Source organism: Gouania willdenowi, chromosome 16, assembly GCF_900634775.1.
Source record: "Gouania willdenowi chromosome 16, fGouWil2.1, whole genome shotgun sequence".
Classification (NCBI taxonomy): Eukaryota; Metazoa; Chordata; class Actinopteri; order Blenniiformes; family Gobiesocidae; genus Gouania; species Gouania willdenowi.
Window position 1 is genome coordinate 28,076,033 of NC_041059.1, and position 17,671 is coordinate 28,093,703.

The window sequence follows — 17,671 nt, forward strand, 5'->3', positions numbered from 1 at the left end:
CTGCGTGGCTTTTTGGACTTACACACATGGGAGAATAGAGCCCATAGAAATGAGGCTCTGCATCAGTTCTGGCTCGCTGTGTATTATGTAGGACGACAATGGTTCTGTTTCACTGCAAACATCTCTGTCTCCTCTGTATTAAAGCAGGACGCGCTGCAGGATCACAGACACTATATTGATGACAGAGAGATTTTAACTGCGACTTGGACAGAAAATGCGGCCGATTCTCAGACTGTAATCTTATTTAAAAAAAACCTGTTACATCTTCAACGAATAATATCTTTCAAATTAAAACTGTGCTTTTTAATTTTCATGTATTTCACTGACATTTACAAGCGTTAAGGAAACTCCATGTTCGTGATTTCAGGACAGCCCAAAAAAAACAAATCAAGGCCCAGTCCACCTCCCTGGCTTCAGACCGCCTTTAATGACAGACCAATGCGTCTTGAGTCGATTTACGCGGTGGGTGTGTCAGGTGCCTGGACCGGTGAATTTAACATAACTGCAGGCGCGTTAAAAAAGGTTATAAGCTATAAGATTTTCAAATCATACTTGCAGTGGCCATTTAGCCCGGCCTGTTTTTTTTTTCTTTTTTTTTTTTAAGACCTTTTTAACACAACCCAATTATGCATTTGGTCATAATGTAAATAGTGTTTAATCATCACTACCGTGCTGACAGAATTCAAAGTAAACAAGCTCATAATGTGCGTTCTAAGTCTAAAGATGGAAATGTGAGTTCTTAGTGTTGAATAATACAAATCTGGCGATGCAGAGCGGAAGGAGCTGCTACTACACCCTCCTAAACCCAGGGCTATTACTTTTATGAGACAGCTTGTGCACATGCTGAGGTCTATCTACAAAACAAAGTGCTCGTGGCTCATTGGTTGTCACATGGCCTCCTCTTCCTCGTTAGGCATCTCTGTGCTCGAGGGCTTAACTGCCTGGTGAGTATTGTTGGATAAGAAACGCACACATGCTGCTACTGCCTATTTCACTGCAGAGCAGCACTTGATCTAAGTGTTTTCTTCTGCTGTCAAGAGACAGTTCATCTGAAAAAAGCTTCCGGAATAATTACACACGTGCTTCAAATGAAGACTAAAAACATTGGTATATAGTTAACATTCTGTTTGGGTTTTATCTTCTCTTAGATCAGTGTTTCTCAAATGGGGGTACTTGTACCCCTAGCGCTATGCAATGGCACTACAGGGGGTACTTGAAAGAGAGAGGGAGTGGAAAATCAACAAATAAATTGTCAGTCTTGGGGCTACCTTAGGAGTGATATGACAGGAAATGATGAAAACTATAGAAATAAATCTATTCAGGAGCCACTGAATCAGTGTTTTTCAACAATTAGGGTCGGGACCCCATGTGGGGTCGCCTGAAATTTCAGAAAAATTTAAATAGACTTTTTAAATGTTTTAAATATTATTCTTTATTATTATTATTATTATTATTATTATTATTATTATTATTATTCTTTATTATGATTATTATTATTATTATTATTATTATTATTAAAACAACACACAGTCTTAAACAACTGTATTTCTATGCTTTCATTTCGTGAATATAGTTCAACTAAAATGCAGTAAAACATTTTTATCTGAGCTCAAGCATGATCAAAAACTAATTCTAGAAAAAAATTTATTAAATTAATTACATTCTTGATATCCAAAAAAGGTTTGGAACCACTGTCTTAGATGACTAAAAAATACTTTCAGTCTTAGAGTTACTGTTCGACTTCCATAATGTAAAGCTGAATGGATAAACTTTAAAGTTCTAAAAGATGAGGATTAATAGATACATCTTCCTATGGTATGTGTTTACATTGACATAATTATGCTCTCACCTTCAGGTGAGTGGCTCGCTTGAAAGCCTTATTGCAGAGGCTGCAGACATGGCAGCGGTCCTTGCCATGGGCTTGTCTGCAGTGTCGTCGCAGAGTATTGGCGTTCTGGAATATCTCATTACAGTAGAAACACTGGTTTCGATTATCTATCTCTGCTCGATCGTCTTTCCCACCCTTATGGCTGTCACTGGAAATCTGGATTCCACACAAAAACACACAATTTATACAGACTTTAATCTAACAATGAGGCAGAGAAAAGCCTTTGATGCAGTGTGACAGATCTTCCTCAGCATATTTTAATCACTCACGTTGTATCCATCTGCTGAGGCTCCATTTGTGGACTGGGATGGATGGCTGACCAGAAGGACTTGCTGGCCTGAGCCTCCAGGCTGCACAGGTAAGCTCGAGTCATTCAGTACAGCTGGAAATGTTTGACCCTATGAATAAACACAGTGTCAGGCAATAATAATAATAATAATGATAATAATGCATTGGATTTTATATAGCACTTTTTCCTAGGCAAGGCAAGGCACATTTATTTATATAGCGCATTTCACAGGGCAACTCAATGTGCTTTACGTGATCAAAAAGTGCAACGGAAAACATTCAACAGCTAAAAATCAACAAGAACATTAAAATCGGCAGCAATAAAACATTTAAAATCATCAATAAAAACATTTAAAATCATCAACAAACAGATTACATCAACAACATGAGCAAAAATATCCCTCTCAGTTATACACAGTAGAAAAAAAGTGGCTTAAACTTTGATTTAAAAATGTTCACATTAGATGCTTGAGAGTCAGGTTTGATGCACTGACCATGATGTGGTTTATTACCTGTGCACTCAGGTTTAGTGTGACGCCGTCCAGCATGCCCTGAGCATCAGCGAGGGTTAGCGTGACACTGCCATCGCTGGCCACTCCCCCTGGTGACATTGCTAGGCTCTGTGATGCAGTAGTGTGGGATATTGTGGTGCTTGGTGGTAGACTGCCAACTGGGAGGAGGCAGAGAGATAAAGGCATCAACAGTAAGACGGTGCATCACTGTATGGGTTGAACACAATCTGTCATTTTCTGCATCCTTACAACTTCAGTTGATTCTAGTTTTTTTTTACCAAAAGTCCCCATATCGACCACCAGAGCAGAATAATGTGTGTGTAGATTTGTGAAGGACTGGTCACCTGTCCTGTCCTTGGGTATAACCTGTGCTTTTTCTGCATCTGTGAGGTTGAAGAAGATGGGTGGCAATGGAAGCAGGCATGGAAGACTGATGTTTGAGGAAACTGATGGACAAACTATCCCATTTACACTTCACAAAACTTTCTAAATCTATTAGAATGTGACCAGCACTCATAACCTGAACCTTTCCTCCTCATCCAGATAGATGAATCAGTACTCAAGTACAGAGGGAGTGAATGTGTGCATCTTGACAGGAATAGAAGACAAATGACCAGAGAAAACGTTTCACCTGATCAAGCCCATAAAAACCTATTCTACATTTTATTACCTATTGATACTTTAAAGTGCTGCAGTCTGTTTGACTTACAACATTCATTTGACTTGATTGGCTTGTCAAATAGTGAAAAGTTTTAAGCCACTTCTCAAAGAACAAAGTAAGTAAGTAAGTAAGTAATATTTATTTATATAGCACCTTTTACAGACAGGAGTCACAAAGTGCTTCACAATACATACAGTGCATACAATACAATACAAATTACAGTTACAGTCACAAAAATATGATGGTCATAAAACAACCCTTTATCACTGGAATTTTAAAATGCTTTCTGAAACAAATAGGTTTTCAGTTGGCTCTTAAAAGCATCAACGGAATCAAGCAAACGCAAGGAAAACGGAAGATCGTTCCAGAGCGTTGGCGCGACCGCCTGGAAGGAGCGATCTCCTCTGGTCTTGTAACGGGTACGGGTATTCAGGATACTAGTGTATTTGGCATTGAGCCAAGAGAAGTTGTTTCAAGAAGTTGTAGTTTTCACAATTTACCTTAAATAACTAAAGAAATAAATTAATGTTAATAATTCTGAAACACTGAACCCTGAAGTCATGCAGTCGCTTGGTACTTAAATCTACTTAACCACATATATCACATTTTTTAAAACGCATAGGTATGTAAATCATATATAAAAGGTTGAAATTGCAATGTAAACGTTTGTTTTGATCTCCATTGTAAACACTCTCTTATTGAAATTGTGGGAAAAGTTTTGTGCATTGCATTGTGGGATGTGGAGCCCCTTAGACGGATGCACAGAAGTATTTTTATTTAATTCTTACAGTGATTTCTTGTCTTTGCTCCAAAAAAATGGCCCAGTGTGACTTCCCATCACATTTCTGGTGTTTTCACAGACTGAAAGACAATGGCAGATGTTTATTTTGGGGCTTACACGGAAAGATCTGAATCCAGTCGAAATTAAATGTCTTGCAAAGAGAGGCATTATCACTGGGAATGCTCGTCACATGACCATTTAAGCAGCAATTTCAACCTTTGACATTTGTTTGTGAGTCTATTGTATTTCCTTTTGGAACTGCATTGGTTTGCAAGCAGGGAACAATCTGTGAAAGGAGTAATGATGGGATCTAATATGAGGTCACATAATATGTCCTATACTGCATTGGGTGATAGAAAGATAGCACAATGGCAAGAATGGATGAGGGGGAAGGACATAAGCTGTGTATACATTTTAATTCAACACATAATAGTTGCATTTGTGTAAAGAACAGCAATAACACTTCAGTCACATCTGTTTTCCACTTGAGTTAAGAGCAGACGCTGATGACGAGTCAGTTTGTTTAAGCTGCCAGCTGCAGAAGAGAATTAGTCAGCAGAACAATTGGGGAGACGTTTAAAAAAAACAGCTAATTACAGCAGTGCCACAGATGCTACAAATGCTATTGTTCACTCTGCAAACAAAAGTATAATAGAAAAGATCAATGACTTAAAAATATTCATTATTACCAGAATGATTTGTAAACACTGTTTGGTAAAAAGCATGGCTGCTTGAGCGTTTTCTGCTCTCAGTACAATGCAACGCACTGAACCAGAATCACAGAATGAAGCGCTTCAAAACCCAATCAACTGCAACTAATTGTAATTAAAGAGCAAAATATTAACTATTTTATGAGAGTAGCTGAGCTGTGTTGAATAAAAACAGCATCTGATATCTTCGCTGGGTTCACCTGAATGCTGATCTCACACGATATCCCACATACGTTTGACAGCTCTTAGAGTGAGTGGACAGCTGAGTTTAAAGCACATGGGGGAGAAGCAGCAGCAGGAAGCCGTGGCAAGTTTTAATACTCATTAAAAGGGCAAAAGTGTCGTTAGGACGCCATCACATCACAATAATTAAATCTACAGGAGCCAAACTACATCCTTCTCAACTTACAAAGCTTTGCATCTTCTGTCTTTGAAATGCATGACATTTAATTGTTGTTCATCTGTTGCAGACACATGTTTGTGTTGTGTTGCCTTTATGAGCAGAGGCACTTCTTTCATCAGTGAAGGGCTCTTAAAACCAGGATGGGATGAGAAAGCTCCAGCATTGTCACACAGTGATAAGCATTACCCATCACACTTAACTGTGGTGTGTTCAGAAAGAAGCTGTGAAATAAGTAGTTTACAGCAGATTACTGTACAGCAGGCACAAGCCAAATATAAAATATCCTCTTTGCAGGATGTTGGCAGTTATCTGGATCACTGATCCTCATCCTGGTATCATGATAATTCACAATTTTTAAAAAGGCTTGAAAGAAATGTATATCTCCATCATTAACAATACAATGATTGACAGCTTCAATGCGGAGTCGGACTGCGTTACGCTGTGGTTATGTTTGGGACTCTGTGCTTCTATAAAGAGCAGATTCTGGTCTAATCAGAGGGTTAGCACAGTGTCTTTCTGTTCACATAGCCGACACATTTTGAGGGCAGTCTGCGGCTCTGATGCTGCGTTCCTAAGTCTTGGTATAAAAAGACCTCAACAGGACAACAATGATGTAGAGGGCTGCAGTAATGTTGTCCCCATACAATAATAATAATAATAATAACAATTACTGCACACGCCGCCAGAGAAGCTTCGGGTGAATATTTTACAAATCTGTGATGTGACAAAACAAGTTAACTGATGCTGACATTGAAATTTTGTATGACAATAAAGACATACAAGTTATTTTGGGAAGAGTCATATTTATGATTAAAATTTATATTTGTATTGTATCAAAGTTTATAATTCTCAGATTTGTTAAAAAAAATTAAAAAAAGTCTTAAAGACGATACAAATCCACAACTATTAGATATAAATTCAGATTGATGAACCTGTCAGTCATTAGTAAAGGTCAGAATTATGAGGTAAAGCCTTGATTATGCTTTGAATAACAAGTTAAAACTGGAAGAATAATATATTTAAGTCACTGGCTAATCTTCCTTTGTTTCTGTCCACAGCATGATCTTAAAAGTAGTTCCTAAAAATGTGTTTATGGCTAATTTAACTGCCTAAAATTCACTTATTTTTGCCTGATTTAAAAATAAATAAATGTATTACTGATGACAGAAAATAACAATGATAAAGCCTGTTAACTCTGCCTAAAATCTTTTATTTGGTGTGAACATGTGTATATGTTTTCAATAACACATCAATGAAACTAAAATTGCTAGTTTACCTATTCAAGATAATGTGATGCATAAATGGTGATGAAAATAGTCAGGAATGTTCATTTATGCACAAATTCACTTCTCTCAGTTTATATATGAGGACTATTGTGAATTGGGTCACGATGGATTGTCATTTTAAAAAAAACGGGTGACCAGAAAAAAGGTTTGGGAACCACTGTACTACACAACTACAAAATAAATACCAACAAGACATGAAACAGCAACAAAAAAACACCATGTGTTTATGCTCATCTAAATGCTAACATGATTGTTGATGTGACCCTCGGATCAGACAATCATATTTTTATGGCCTCCTCTGTAATAAAAGTTGCTCATCCATGCTCTGAAGGAAGCCAGAAAGTGCAACAAACATATCTAAATTCTGGTGCAGTCAAAGAAAAATAAACGCATACAGCTACACTGTTAAAAAACACAGCATAAATAATGAAACACCAGTGAGACACTGACCTCCCATTCCAGTACAAGCTGGGCTCTGAGGTAGGAGGTGGTCGTTGGTGATGGTCAGGGTTGCGTTGGTGGGCTGGCTGTGGAGCGGCGATGACAGCCTGAGGCCACAGTTCATGTCTCCACCATTAGTGCTGCTATGCTGGGGGAGCAGGTCCTGACCTGAGAGGGAATAATACAAAACAACATAGTGTTTTTATTTTTTATGGATGCCTAAAGAGGAACTAAACTGCAAAACTACTTATTTCTGCTCAAAACAAATATATTTGGGTATGAAGTAGTGTTGTTGATTGATTTGTGTCCAACTCTTCACATTAGGATATTTAAATATGGAATGTTTTCTTGTAAAAATGTAAGAGTGACTGCCCTCCATGAGATTAAACCTGAAATACAAACAGATTTTCCTTTTTTTTTATTTTTTTCTTTGTCTGCACATACTGTCAAAGGTCAACACTACAAGAAGTGCAATCTTTTTTAGACAGCAATGCAAAAACCGATTTTGCTATTGGCTGAGAATGCTATCTGCAATCTGTGGCCAGTAGGTTGGATTCAGAGAACTGTGAATAGAGAGGTCAGGGCACCAAAATGTCGCATATGGGAGTATGTTTTCAGTGTGTGCGAGTGAAAATTTAATCTGGTCGCATCCGTGCGAGTATGTATGAATGACCTTATTTTAGACGGAGCGGCTCTGCGCTTCGTCACGTCCCACAGAGTGCACTTTTTTCTCCTTCTCTCTCTCTCGCTCCAAGCTGCGGGTGAGGAGACGGTGCAAGCTCTCTCAACTTGACTATGCCATGGTGAATGCACCGAGTATAAACTCCAATGAGCTCCTTTGGAGTGGGCGTGGTCCGTGAACGGAGCCAGGCATTACGAGCCCTTCACATTGAGGGCAGCAGTAAAAAGGAAGAATGTGCCGAGCTCAGCGATAGAACGTACACGTTCATCAGAATCAGCATGGAGGGACCAGAACTCATGGACTATGATGCCGTGGTTCTTCCAGAGCAGGGGTCTGCAAGCTGCGGCTCCGGGGCCTAATGTGGCCCTTTGACTCTTTTGCAATGGCTCCCTATAGCCTTAAAAAAACTATTGAAATAAAGTTTTTTTTTTTTTTTTCCAGAGGCTAATAATGATTAATGACAAATACAGTCAAGATATAACAACTTGTTAACTTAAAATAAATCACGTGCAATGACTCAGCACCTTCCTACTTCACCTTCTGCAACATCTACAGACCATCAACTTTCCTGCACCTGTGACTAACCTTAAGTTTTAAATCCCTGGTAAGATAATTAAACCAACAAAAACACAATTCTGGAAGAAAATAGAGATTTTAATTGTGTGGGAACAGATTCATTTAAGCACCAATGTGTAGGTTAAATATGCATGTTTTATGTGTGGCAAGAAATGAGCAATTAGTATGATCATGTGTTACCAAATATAAGTTACTTTTTGTAGCCTTTCAAATACATTAACTAAAAAAAAATCTTCTTTATATTACATTGTGTTCACGTAAATTGAGACGTGTAAGAATTTGAAGATGCAAGATACTGTTTTATTTCTTGATGTCAATTTAATTTAATTTTAAACTGTTTTTAAGTTTCCATTTACATGATCAATTTAAATCACATCAAATTAAATCAAACATTATTTTATATAATTTGAACTGTTATAATTTAATACACTATTGTCTTCATTGAGAAGGTATTTTTTTTGGCTCCAGGAGGACTTTAATCCAGGTGAGATGAGGTTAAATGGTTCCTTGTAAAGTAAAGGTTTCAGACCCCTGACCAGGGGAAGAGGGTTAGGAGACCCATGCTACTGTTAACTTAATTCAAGTGCAGCATTTCTGCAAAATAAAAAAAAACAGAATACATGTAACCTGTTGTTATGCTTTGAAAAACTTAATTGACACTAAAACCTGAAAACATTATGCAAATATCTCAAGTCATTCGTCAGCATGCATGGCTATAAAGTTAGGACGTTAAACTGCATTGAAGTACCTCAAAGAACATTTGAGGTAGTACATTGTAAATTAATTATTGGATTGAAGATTGTCGACATCCTTCAAAATAGAATTTTTATTTGAGCTCTTTACAGGCTTACAACCATTTATCTAGACAATCTATGGTAGGTGTCAAAGATGGAGAACAGTACGAGCACTTTTTTATGCTGTATATTTCAAGGCTGTTTAAACTGCTTGATTTAGCTGGACTTGTTTTATTCATTTGATACATGTCTTTCAATCCTTTGTCTATGCTGATATTTCCCAATAAATGACAATGTTGTCTTAGATAAAAGCTGTGAAAAAAACATCTGAGAATGTGTGGTGGGCTCATTCAAATATTTAAAACTAAATCAATAGGTAGCAGCAATTTCGGAAGTGCAATAAATCACACAATGCGGTGTTAAAGATGGGGGCGAGCAGCATCCAGAGAAAAGACTATGAGTGATGCTGTTGCACATTAGATGTAATTCATCTGCGGATACGTGCCATTCTGACAGCTAGCCTGTGTATGTGTGAACACATCATCATCCATAGCTGATATACAACCTTCTGGGGATGAAGCCAGTAACGATTTAAAAAAACTGGCCAGGAACCAATAATCAGAAACAGCTTACGGTTTCAAAAAATGGAATAAAGAATCATGGATTCATTGGGAAAAGAAAATGCGTAGGTGTTTACTTTTCTGTGTGTTTTTGTATTTCTCCACACATGTGGGTTATATGTGCAGTATTCTGATTGACTTGCTGTGCAGAAAGCTGTCAGTACCTGATATTGTGAGCGTAATCTCCTGAGGGTTTCCCACCCCTGTGCTGGAACCAGCAGCTGAAGCCTGGGCCTGCACCTGAGCGAGGGCTTGTGATAAGCTGGAATTGTTGATGGTCAATGTAATCTCCTGACCGCTGTTTCCTCCCGTCACAAACCCAGAGCTGCCCATGACGTGGCTTAAGTCCTGAGCACCTGCACCAGTGAATAAACCAGAGGAGTTTGTAACGGCTGGACTCAGATGAGTGTGTTTCCGACATTAGGACGTCACACATACCTGCACCCTCCTGCTCGCTGAGCCCAGACATGGTCACCTGTGCGGGGGTGATTGTTGAGGCCAGTGGGTGGATGATGACGTTGGCAGACACAGAGGGGTCGCCTGTAGACATGAGCTGACTGTTGGAGTGGGAGACCAGTCCTGTGTCCACGCTGAGGGGCTGAGAGAGGAGGCCGCCCTGCTGGAGAGTCTGCTGGAGGAGGGCGTGGTCGATCTACAACATCAGCAGACATAAAGATAATGAAAGGAAAAAATGTTTGTGACCTCAAATGTGGCAGTGAGTTTTAGTAATAAATATAAATAATGAAAAGAGAGAAAAATAAATAAAAACGTTTAAAACATTTTTTTTTTTACATTTACCTGAATAGTTCAAATCACTTTTAAAATGATACAAGATAATGCAAGATAGAAGGGGTGGGACAATACACTGAGTTTATTATAAGATAGGCCAGTGGTTCTCAAACGTATTTGGCTCAGGTACCCCCTTTCTCTTATTTCTGAATCCAAGTACTCCCTTTGTCTGACTACAATATTTTGCTCAGAATTCTGTGGAAAAAGCACTACAGAGCATAAAGATGGAATTAATGAGTGATAACACACATTTGAAAGAATCTCATTTTGTAAAATTAAGATTATTTCCTCTAGCTTTATTATGATTATCATTTGTAACTAAAAATAAACAACATAAACACACATATCGAAATGCTTTTATTTGTTAATTTTCCTCTCTCTCTCTAGTACCCCCTGTAGTGCCAAGGTGTATCCCCTTTTGAGAAACACTGCAATAGACGATAATGGTCTCTGAAAAAACATAAATAATACAACATATTTTGGAAAGGACAAAAAGCAAAAATAAAAAGAATCATGCTTTTATTGGAATTTTACTCTGGACATACATTTACTCTTGTAACTCAAAAGGTATATATAAAAACAAACTAACAATCTGACGTGTAGTAGATTGCGTGGATTATTTCTAACTAGACCAGAGGTTTTCAACCTTTTTCAGGACGTGACCCAATTTTTATATCAAATAGAGAGTAGCCAGGATTAGTGCGCATGATTAGTTATATTATATAATAAAATATTAGCGCTTCGAGGTGATTATTGTTGCATATAAATAAAGTTGAATTGAATTGAATTAAATAGGAATAAAACATTATTAATAATAATAATAATAATAATAATAATAATAATAATAATAATAATAATAATAATAATAATAATAATAATAATAATAATAATAATAATCAATATATCAAAACAATAATACTTCAATAATAGTTAAAAAAATAAAAAATATATAATTTCAATCAGTAATTCAATTAATTACTAGACATTTACGGCGACCCCATTTTAATTCCAGGTGACCTCACATGGGGCTACAACCCTAAGGTTGAAAAACTCTGAACTAAACCCTTCCACCCTCTTGCGATACCACTTTTACCGAAATGGATCTTGAGACATTTTATTATCTTGTTGCACAATATATCGTCACACTTTCACTAAATAGTGGCGTGTGATAATGTCATAATTACATATCAATGCCATTGCTAAAATTAGTGCCACATGTAAAAATATATGTGATAAAATATCAAAACTAATGAAAAAAAGCTTTGAATCCAACCGTCTGCTGTGTTTCCTATATAGAAACAATTACATGCTCGAGTCCTAAAATGTGAGTGTAATGCTCATAGTAGAAGACACTGTTCTTCAAATCAAGAAATATTGTGCTGTAATGTTGTGTCTAAGTGTTCAAATAATGCAATATTACATTGACAATTAGGAAACAAGATGGCGCCAGCATGTACCGGCTGCCGTCTGCCCGCTCTGCTGGAACTTTTGTTTGTAGCCGCACTGATTGATATTCTGTGCCAAAACATCACTGCGCTGATAGTATAGGCACTTATTAATCTTAATCGTTCACATGAGGTACGTCTGGGCTTCAACTCTGAGGATCAAACATCCAGACTTCCTCCTCACTTGGCGTCAGTACCTGACTACCTGCTGCGCTCACCTGTCCTCCGGAGGAAGCGTGCCAAAAAAAACAGGGTAAACGTGGTGGAGTCCTGTTGAGGATAAAGGCATTCGCCGACAAGAAAGTGACTCTATGCCTCAGCTTGCAGAATGCTAGCCAACAAATCTCACCTCCTGAAGGACCTTTTTATGTCCCGTGTTTTGGATCTGATGTACATTATGGAAACATGGCAACAGTAGGATGAGTACATACATCTCAATGAGCTGTGCCCTCCGGATTGCTCCATGTTTGGAACTTCATGGCTTAAGCGACGTGGAGGAGGATTAGCGCTCATATACCGGGACGCTTTCAGCTGCAGACTGTTGGACATGAACACGTTCAACTCCTTTGAGCTCCAGACGTGTAAGGTTGGAAAGGATAATATTTACTGTATTTTAATCTACCGTCCTCCTGGTCCTGCTCGTTTATTCCTGTATGAATTCTCTGAGATTTTGTCATCTATTGTTAAGCTGGAGAGTGTATTAATCCTTGGCGATTTTCTGCATGTTGATAACGCCTCTTGTCCTATGGCAGCTGAGCTGATGTCTCTTATGGACTCTTTTCACTTTGTGCAACATGTGTCGGGTCCAACACACACTAAAGGTCATACTTTAGATTTGGTCTTTTCTTTTGGTTTAAAGATTGACCATCCAGGTATTGAAGACTTACAAATAAGCAACCACTGCTGTATCGTATTCAATCTGTCAATCACACTGGCACGGACTACTTCCAATGTGAAAAAGCGGAGACGCATTCTTAATGAAGCAGCAATCAGTGGGTTTTCTGCCTCTTTTGACCCAACTACATTTGCTGGTAGTGATGACACAACATTGTCTGTCTGTTTTGGACACAGTAGCAACAGCTAAAAATACTCCAGGCTCTAATAAGAAACCTTGTCTGTGGATGAATGAAGCAGTTGTGGAAAACCACTAAACTCGAGGTGCATAGACTCTATTTAAAAAAAAAGATAATGGAGCTAAATGAAATAATAAAGCACGCCTGCTCTGCTTATTCCCCTAATCTTGTTTTGCAAAATAAGAGAAACACCAAGGTCTTGTTCAATACTATTGAAAATCTTGTTGCACCCTCACCGTCCCATGTGCCTCTACACAGACAGGACTGTAACAATTTTTTAAACTTTTTTGTAAACAAAGTACAAGACACGGTGGCTTAGTGGTTAGCACGTCCGCCTCACAGCAAGAAGGTCCTGGGTTCAAGCCCTGGGGTGGACTTGGGTCCTTTCTGTGTGGAGTTTGCATGTTCTCCCCGTGCTGCGTGGGTTTCCTCCGGGTACTCCGGCTTCCTCCCACAATCCAAAAACATGATTGTAAGGTTGATTGGAGTCTCTAAATTGCCCATAGGAGTGAATGAGAGAGTGAATGGTTGTCTGTGTCTGTGTTGCCCTGTGATAGACTGGCGCCCTGTCCAGGGTGTACCCCCGCCCAGAGAACCGGAGATTGGCACCCCGCGACCCTGTTAAACGGGAATAAGCGGGTATGAAGATGGATGGAAGTACAAGACATCAGGGCTAGCATCACTCCTCCCTTGGTTAGCTTGTGCACTGCCTCGGCCCCTGTGTGCTCATGGGCCTCCTTCACTCCTGTCAGCCTACAGGATGTTCAAGTTTTAGTAGGAAAGATAAAACCCTCATCGAGCACTGTAGACATTGTTCCTACTTCTCTCCTTTTAAATGTTTTTGATGTTGTCGGTCCATGGGTAAAATTTATAAACCTCTCACTTTTATCTGGCTCAGTCCCCAGCTTCTTTAAACATGCGATAATAAACCCCATTCGTAAAAAAACCCAATCTTGATCCGGGGGAGCCTATAAACTACCGGCCCATATCTAAGCTTCCCTTCATGTCTAAAATCATTGAGATTTGTGCCCCTACTCATCAGGGCGAAGCCTTCGGTCTTCAGGTCAGGGTCTCCTAAAAACCCCAAAAAATACATTTAAAACCCGAGGAGACCTGGCGTTCGAGGCTGTAGCTCCCAGACTCTGGAATAACCTGCACCAGTCTCTTTTAAAAAACTGTTGAAGACTTTTTCATTAAGACTTTTCAGAAAAGCTTTTAGTTAACTGGATTTTACATTTTTATTATCCTTTAATGTTACTGCTCTTAAGATGTCGATGCACCCATGTTTTATTATTCTATTATGATGTTGCACTTGTATTTTTACCACAACCCTGTACAGCACTTTGTGATTTTATCTGCAAAAAGCACTTTATAAATAAATTACTTACTTACATATACAAGCAAATATGCAGAATCCACCTGATGGATTGGGGCTCACGTTGTACGCAACAGTAAATTATATTATCAAAATTTATGATACACCTCCCCATCTTAATAAAGTCCACTGCTCTCCATTATTCTTCTTTGGGGCTTGCACTGTGAGTTAGTTTTTTTTTTTCCTTTCCAACAGACATTATCAAACTAAAACCCTTAAAAACACAAGCCTGAACTTCCCCATTTCTTTGCCTTGTACCAATATATATATATATATATAAAAAATGAGAGCCTTTAGTGTGACAGTTGAAATTAACTAGAGCCAAAGGCCAACACAAAACTTGACAATTAACAAATTGCATTTCTAACCCTGACCGCGACTCTCTGATTTGAGTGCTGCCACACGGCAACATGCCCAATATTTCCTCCATTAACGCAAATTACAACTGTTGTAGTCCAAATCAGTGTTCATTGTGTGAACTAATCATTTAAGTTGGAAAAAACAGACAATTACATGTAATACAATAATTAATTAGTGGCTGATTTTGAGGTAAAAGCAAGTTAATTTGAATTTGCGAGAGCCAATCAGAATTAATCTCAGAGTGGGCAGTTCAGTCATGCTGATAGCAGTTTAAAAGAAGTAACTAGAAGTACTGAAGTCATTTAAGTCAACACAATTCTACACATGTAATGGTGGTGCCAATTTTTTTAATGTAAGTGTATGTTTTGTAATAATAAATCTTTCCCTTGATGCATTAGAATGATTTAGATTACTGACAGCAGACATTTAGGAGACACTCCACGGGGATTCCAAGATGGCGGTGTGAGGATAAGTTGCGCTTGTGGGTGCTGGCGAGACTTTTCACTTACATTATCACTTAACCCAACTAAGAACCACAGAACCAAGTGCTGATACAACTTAAAACGAGCCTGAACAACTACTTTTGAGACAAGCAGATAAACCACGCAAGAAAACCACCGCGAGAGACACTTCCGAAGAGGATGTTAATGTGGAGGCACAGCAGGCTAGTCAGGCTAGCATTGATTAGGGTGGCTTGGACGCTAGTATGCGTGAATGTATACGGGAGACAATGACTGAGATGACGGCCAATGTTACCAAAGCAATCGACGAGAAGCTGGCACCACTACTGGAGCTGGTCAAGAAACACGGCGATGTGCTTGAGAACCTCCCCAAGGCTTCCCGAAGTGCTACACAATGATGCTAAAGAGGGGCGACTCAAACTTGAGAGAGTACACCGCACTCTCGGCCCCAAACCCCTTGCCTCATAGAGACCAAGACCCGTGCTTGTGCGCTTCCACAACTACCAAGATAAACAAAGATGAATGTTTCGTGGGAGATGGAACGAAGGAACCAGGCAGTGAAACACGCTGGAAACACGGTTATGTTTTTCCAAGAGGAAAGGATACGATGCAGTGAAAAAGCAGCTTCGCTCACTTGGCGCTGAGTACAGGCAACTTTCCCCAGCTTTGCTGAAGATAACTTTCTGTGGATCTAGTAAGGTGTTTGATAGCTCTGAAAAGGCAAAGCACATTGCTGATTCACTGACAGGGAAACCTGGACCAGTGAATGAGGACTGATGACACCAAATCGATTTGCCTTGTGAGTAAAAATGATGTGAACTGTAACTGAATCTGAATCACTAACTGTAAAATGACTGTTGAGACTGAGTAAATTGGTTCTCCGTGTGCCCTGGGACTGACGCGTCTTGTTTTTGTCAGGGATTCCATTCACTCAATCTCCTCCAGGACCGAGGGGAGGACAGTGTTTAGTTTGATAGTTATGTTAGACAATGCGTACCGTTATGTACACAGTTTCTATTCATGTTGTTCATTGTGTGTTGTGGTTGGCCCCATGTTTGACTTAATAATTGCTTGTAAACCTGTACAAATTGAAAGATACTATTATTTTATTTTCGAGTAATTTTTTATGCCTGGTTTACATATCTGCACCTGGAATGTTAAGGGAATACACACACCTGTCAAGCGCAAAAAGGTTTTGAATTACCTCAAGAAAGAGGGGGTACAACAGGAGGCACATTTAAATGACAATGAGCATTTAAAATGACAACAAGGAGGTCTTGGGCAAGTATATTTTTCATCTTTCACAACAAGGAGCAGAGGGGTTGCTGTTCTGATTTAAAAAAAAATCCCATTTAAACTATTGGACTGTATAAAGGACACGTTGGGTTGCTATGTAATCTTGAAGGGACTACTTTTCTGTGAGGAAATTGCCATTATAAACATCTATAATCCACTAGGCCAGGGTTCGGGAACCTATGGCTCGCGAGCCAGGTGTGGCTCTTTTGATGATTGCATCTGGCTCGCAGATTTCGGCTTTTCAGATAAAACATAAAATATTATTGCTTGTTTTAATCCATCCATCGATTTTCCACTGCTCATGTCTTGTTCAGGGCTGCAGGATTATGGGTAATCAGGTAAACGCCCCCTTTTGAATCAGTCTGCTCGGCCATTAGCTCAAAGCTAACCCTTCAACGAAGAAGATGGCGAAAAGAAAAAAAGATGATGAGTATCGTACATTTCAGAACGAATGGACTGAAGAATACGCCTTTGTGGAGAGAGCAGGTTCTGCGGTGTGCCTAATTTGCAATGACAAAATCGCATCGATGAAACGGTCGAATGTAAAGCGGCATTTCGACACACGCTATGCTACCTTTGCATCTAAATACCCTGCGGGAGACAGCAGGAAGAAAGCGTGCCAAGAACTACTGAGCAGGGTGCAAGCTAGCCAGCAGCAACTCCGCCTATGGACCCGGCAAGGTGACTATAATTCCGCTAGTTTTGCTGGATCTTTAGCAATAGTGAGGAACGGAAAACCATTCACAGATGGCGAGTATGCTAAAACGTTCATGCTGGATGTAGCCAATGAACTTTTTGATGATATTCCGAACAAAGACAAGATAATTAAACGAATACAAGACATGCCTCTGTCGGCAAGAACTGTTCATGATCGTACCATCATGATGGCAAACCAAGTGGAGGAAACGCAAGTGAAGGACATAAATGCAGCGCCGTTCTTTTCCCTGGCTTTGGATGAGTCAACAGACGTAAGTCATTTGTCGCAGTTCCACATTCCTGATGTCTCCCTCAGAGATTTTGAAGCAGAAGTGGCTGACCTGAAGGCCTCAGACATGTGGGTGAATAAGTTCAAGTCACTGAACGATGATTTAGAAAGAATCGCACGACAGAAAGCAGAGTTGGCGAGCAAGCACATGTGGACAGAAATGAAAAAACTTCAACCCGAAGATCAGCTGAATATCAAAACTTGGAATGCGCTTCCTGTCACATACGACACACTGAAGCGTGTTAGTATTGCTGTGTTGACCATGTTTGGATCTACGTATTCATGTGAGCAGTCATTTTCACATC

The 17,671-nt window shown here is 39.2% G+C and overlaps 1 protein-coding gene across 1 annotated transcript in view; it reads right to left on the reverse strand.

Annotated features, from left to right (window-relative positions):
• Positions 1–17,671, reverse strand: part of znf236 (zinc finger protein 236) — a 97,022-nt gene that overhangs the window by 25,707 nt on the left and 53,644 nt on the right. Inside the window, exons 20-25 of the mRNA XM_028470493.1 lie at positions 10,021–10,234; positions 9,747–9,938; positions 6,980–7,138; positions 2,689–2,846; positions 2,158–2,286; positions 1,850–2,044 (exon numbers count right to left, since the gene is read on the reverse strand). Of these exons, the coding sequence (XP_028326294.1) occupies positions 1,850–2,044; positions 2,158–2,286; positions 2,689–2,846; positions 6,980–7,138; positions 9,747–9,938; positions 10,021–10,234 (1,047 nt within the window). The remainder of the gene's footprint in view (positions 1–1,849; positions 2,045–2,157; positions 2,287–2,688; positions 2,847–6,979; positions 7,139–9,746; positions 9,939–10,020; positions 10,235–17,671) is intronic.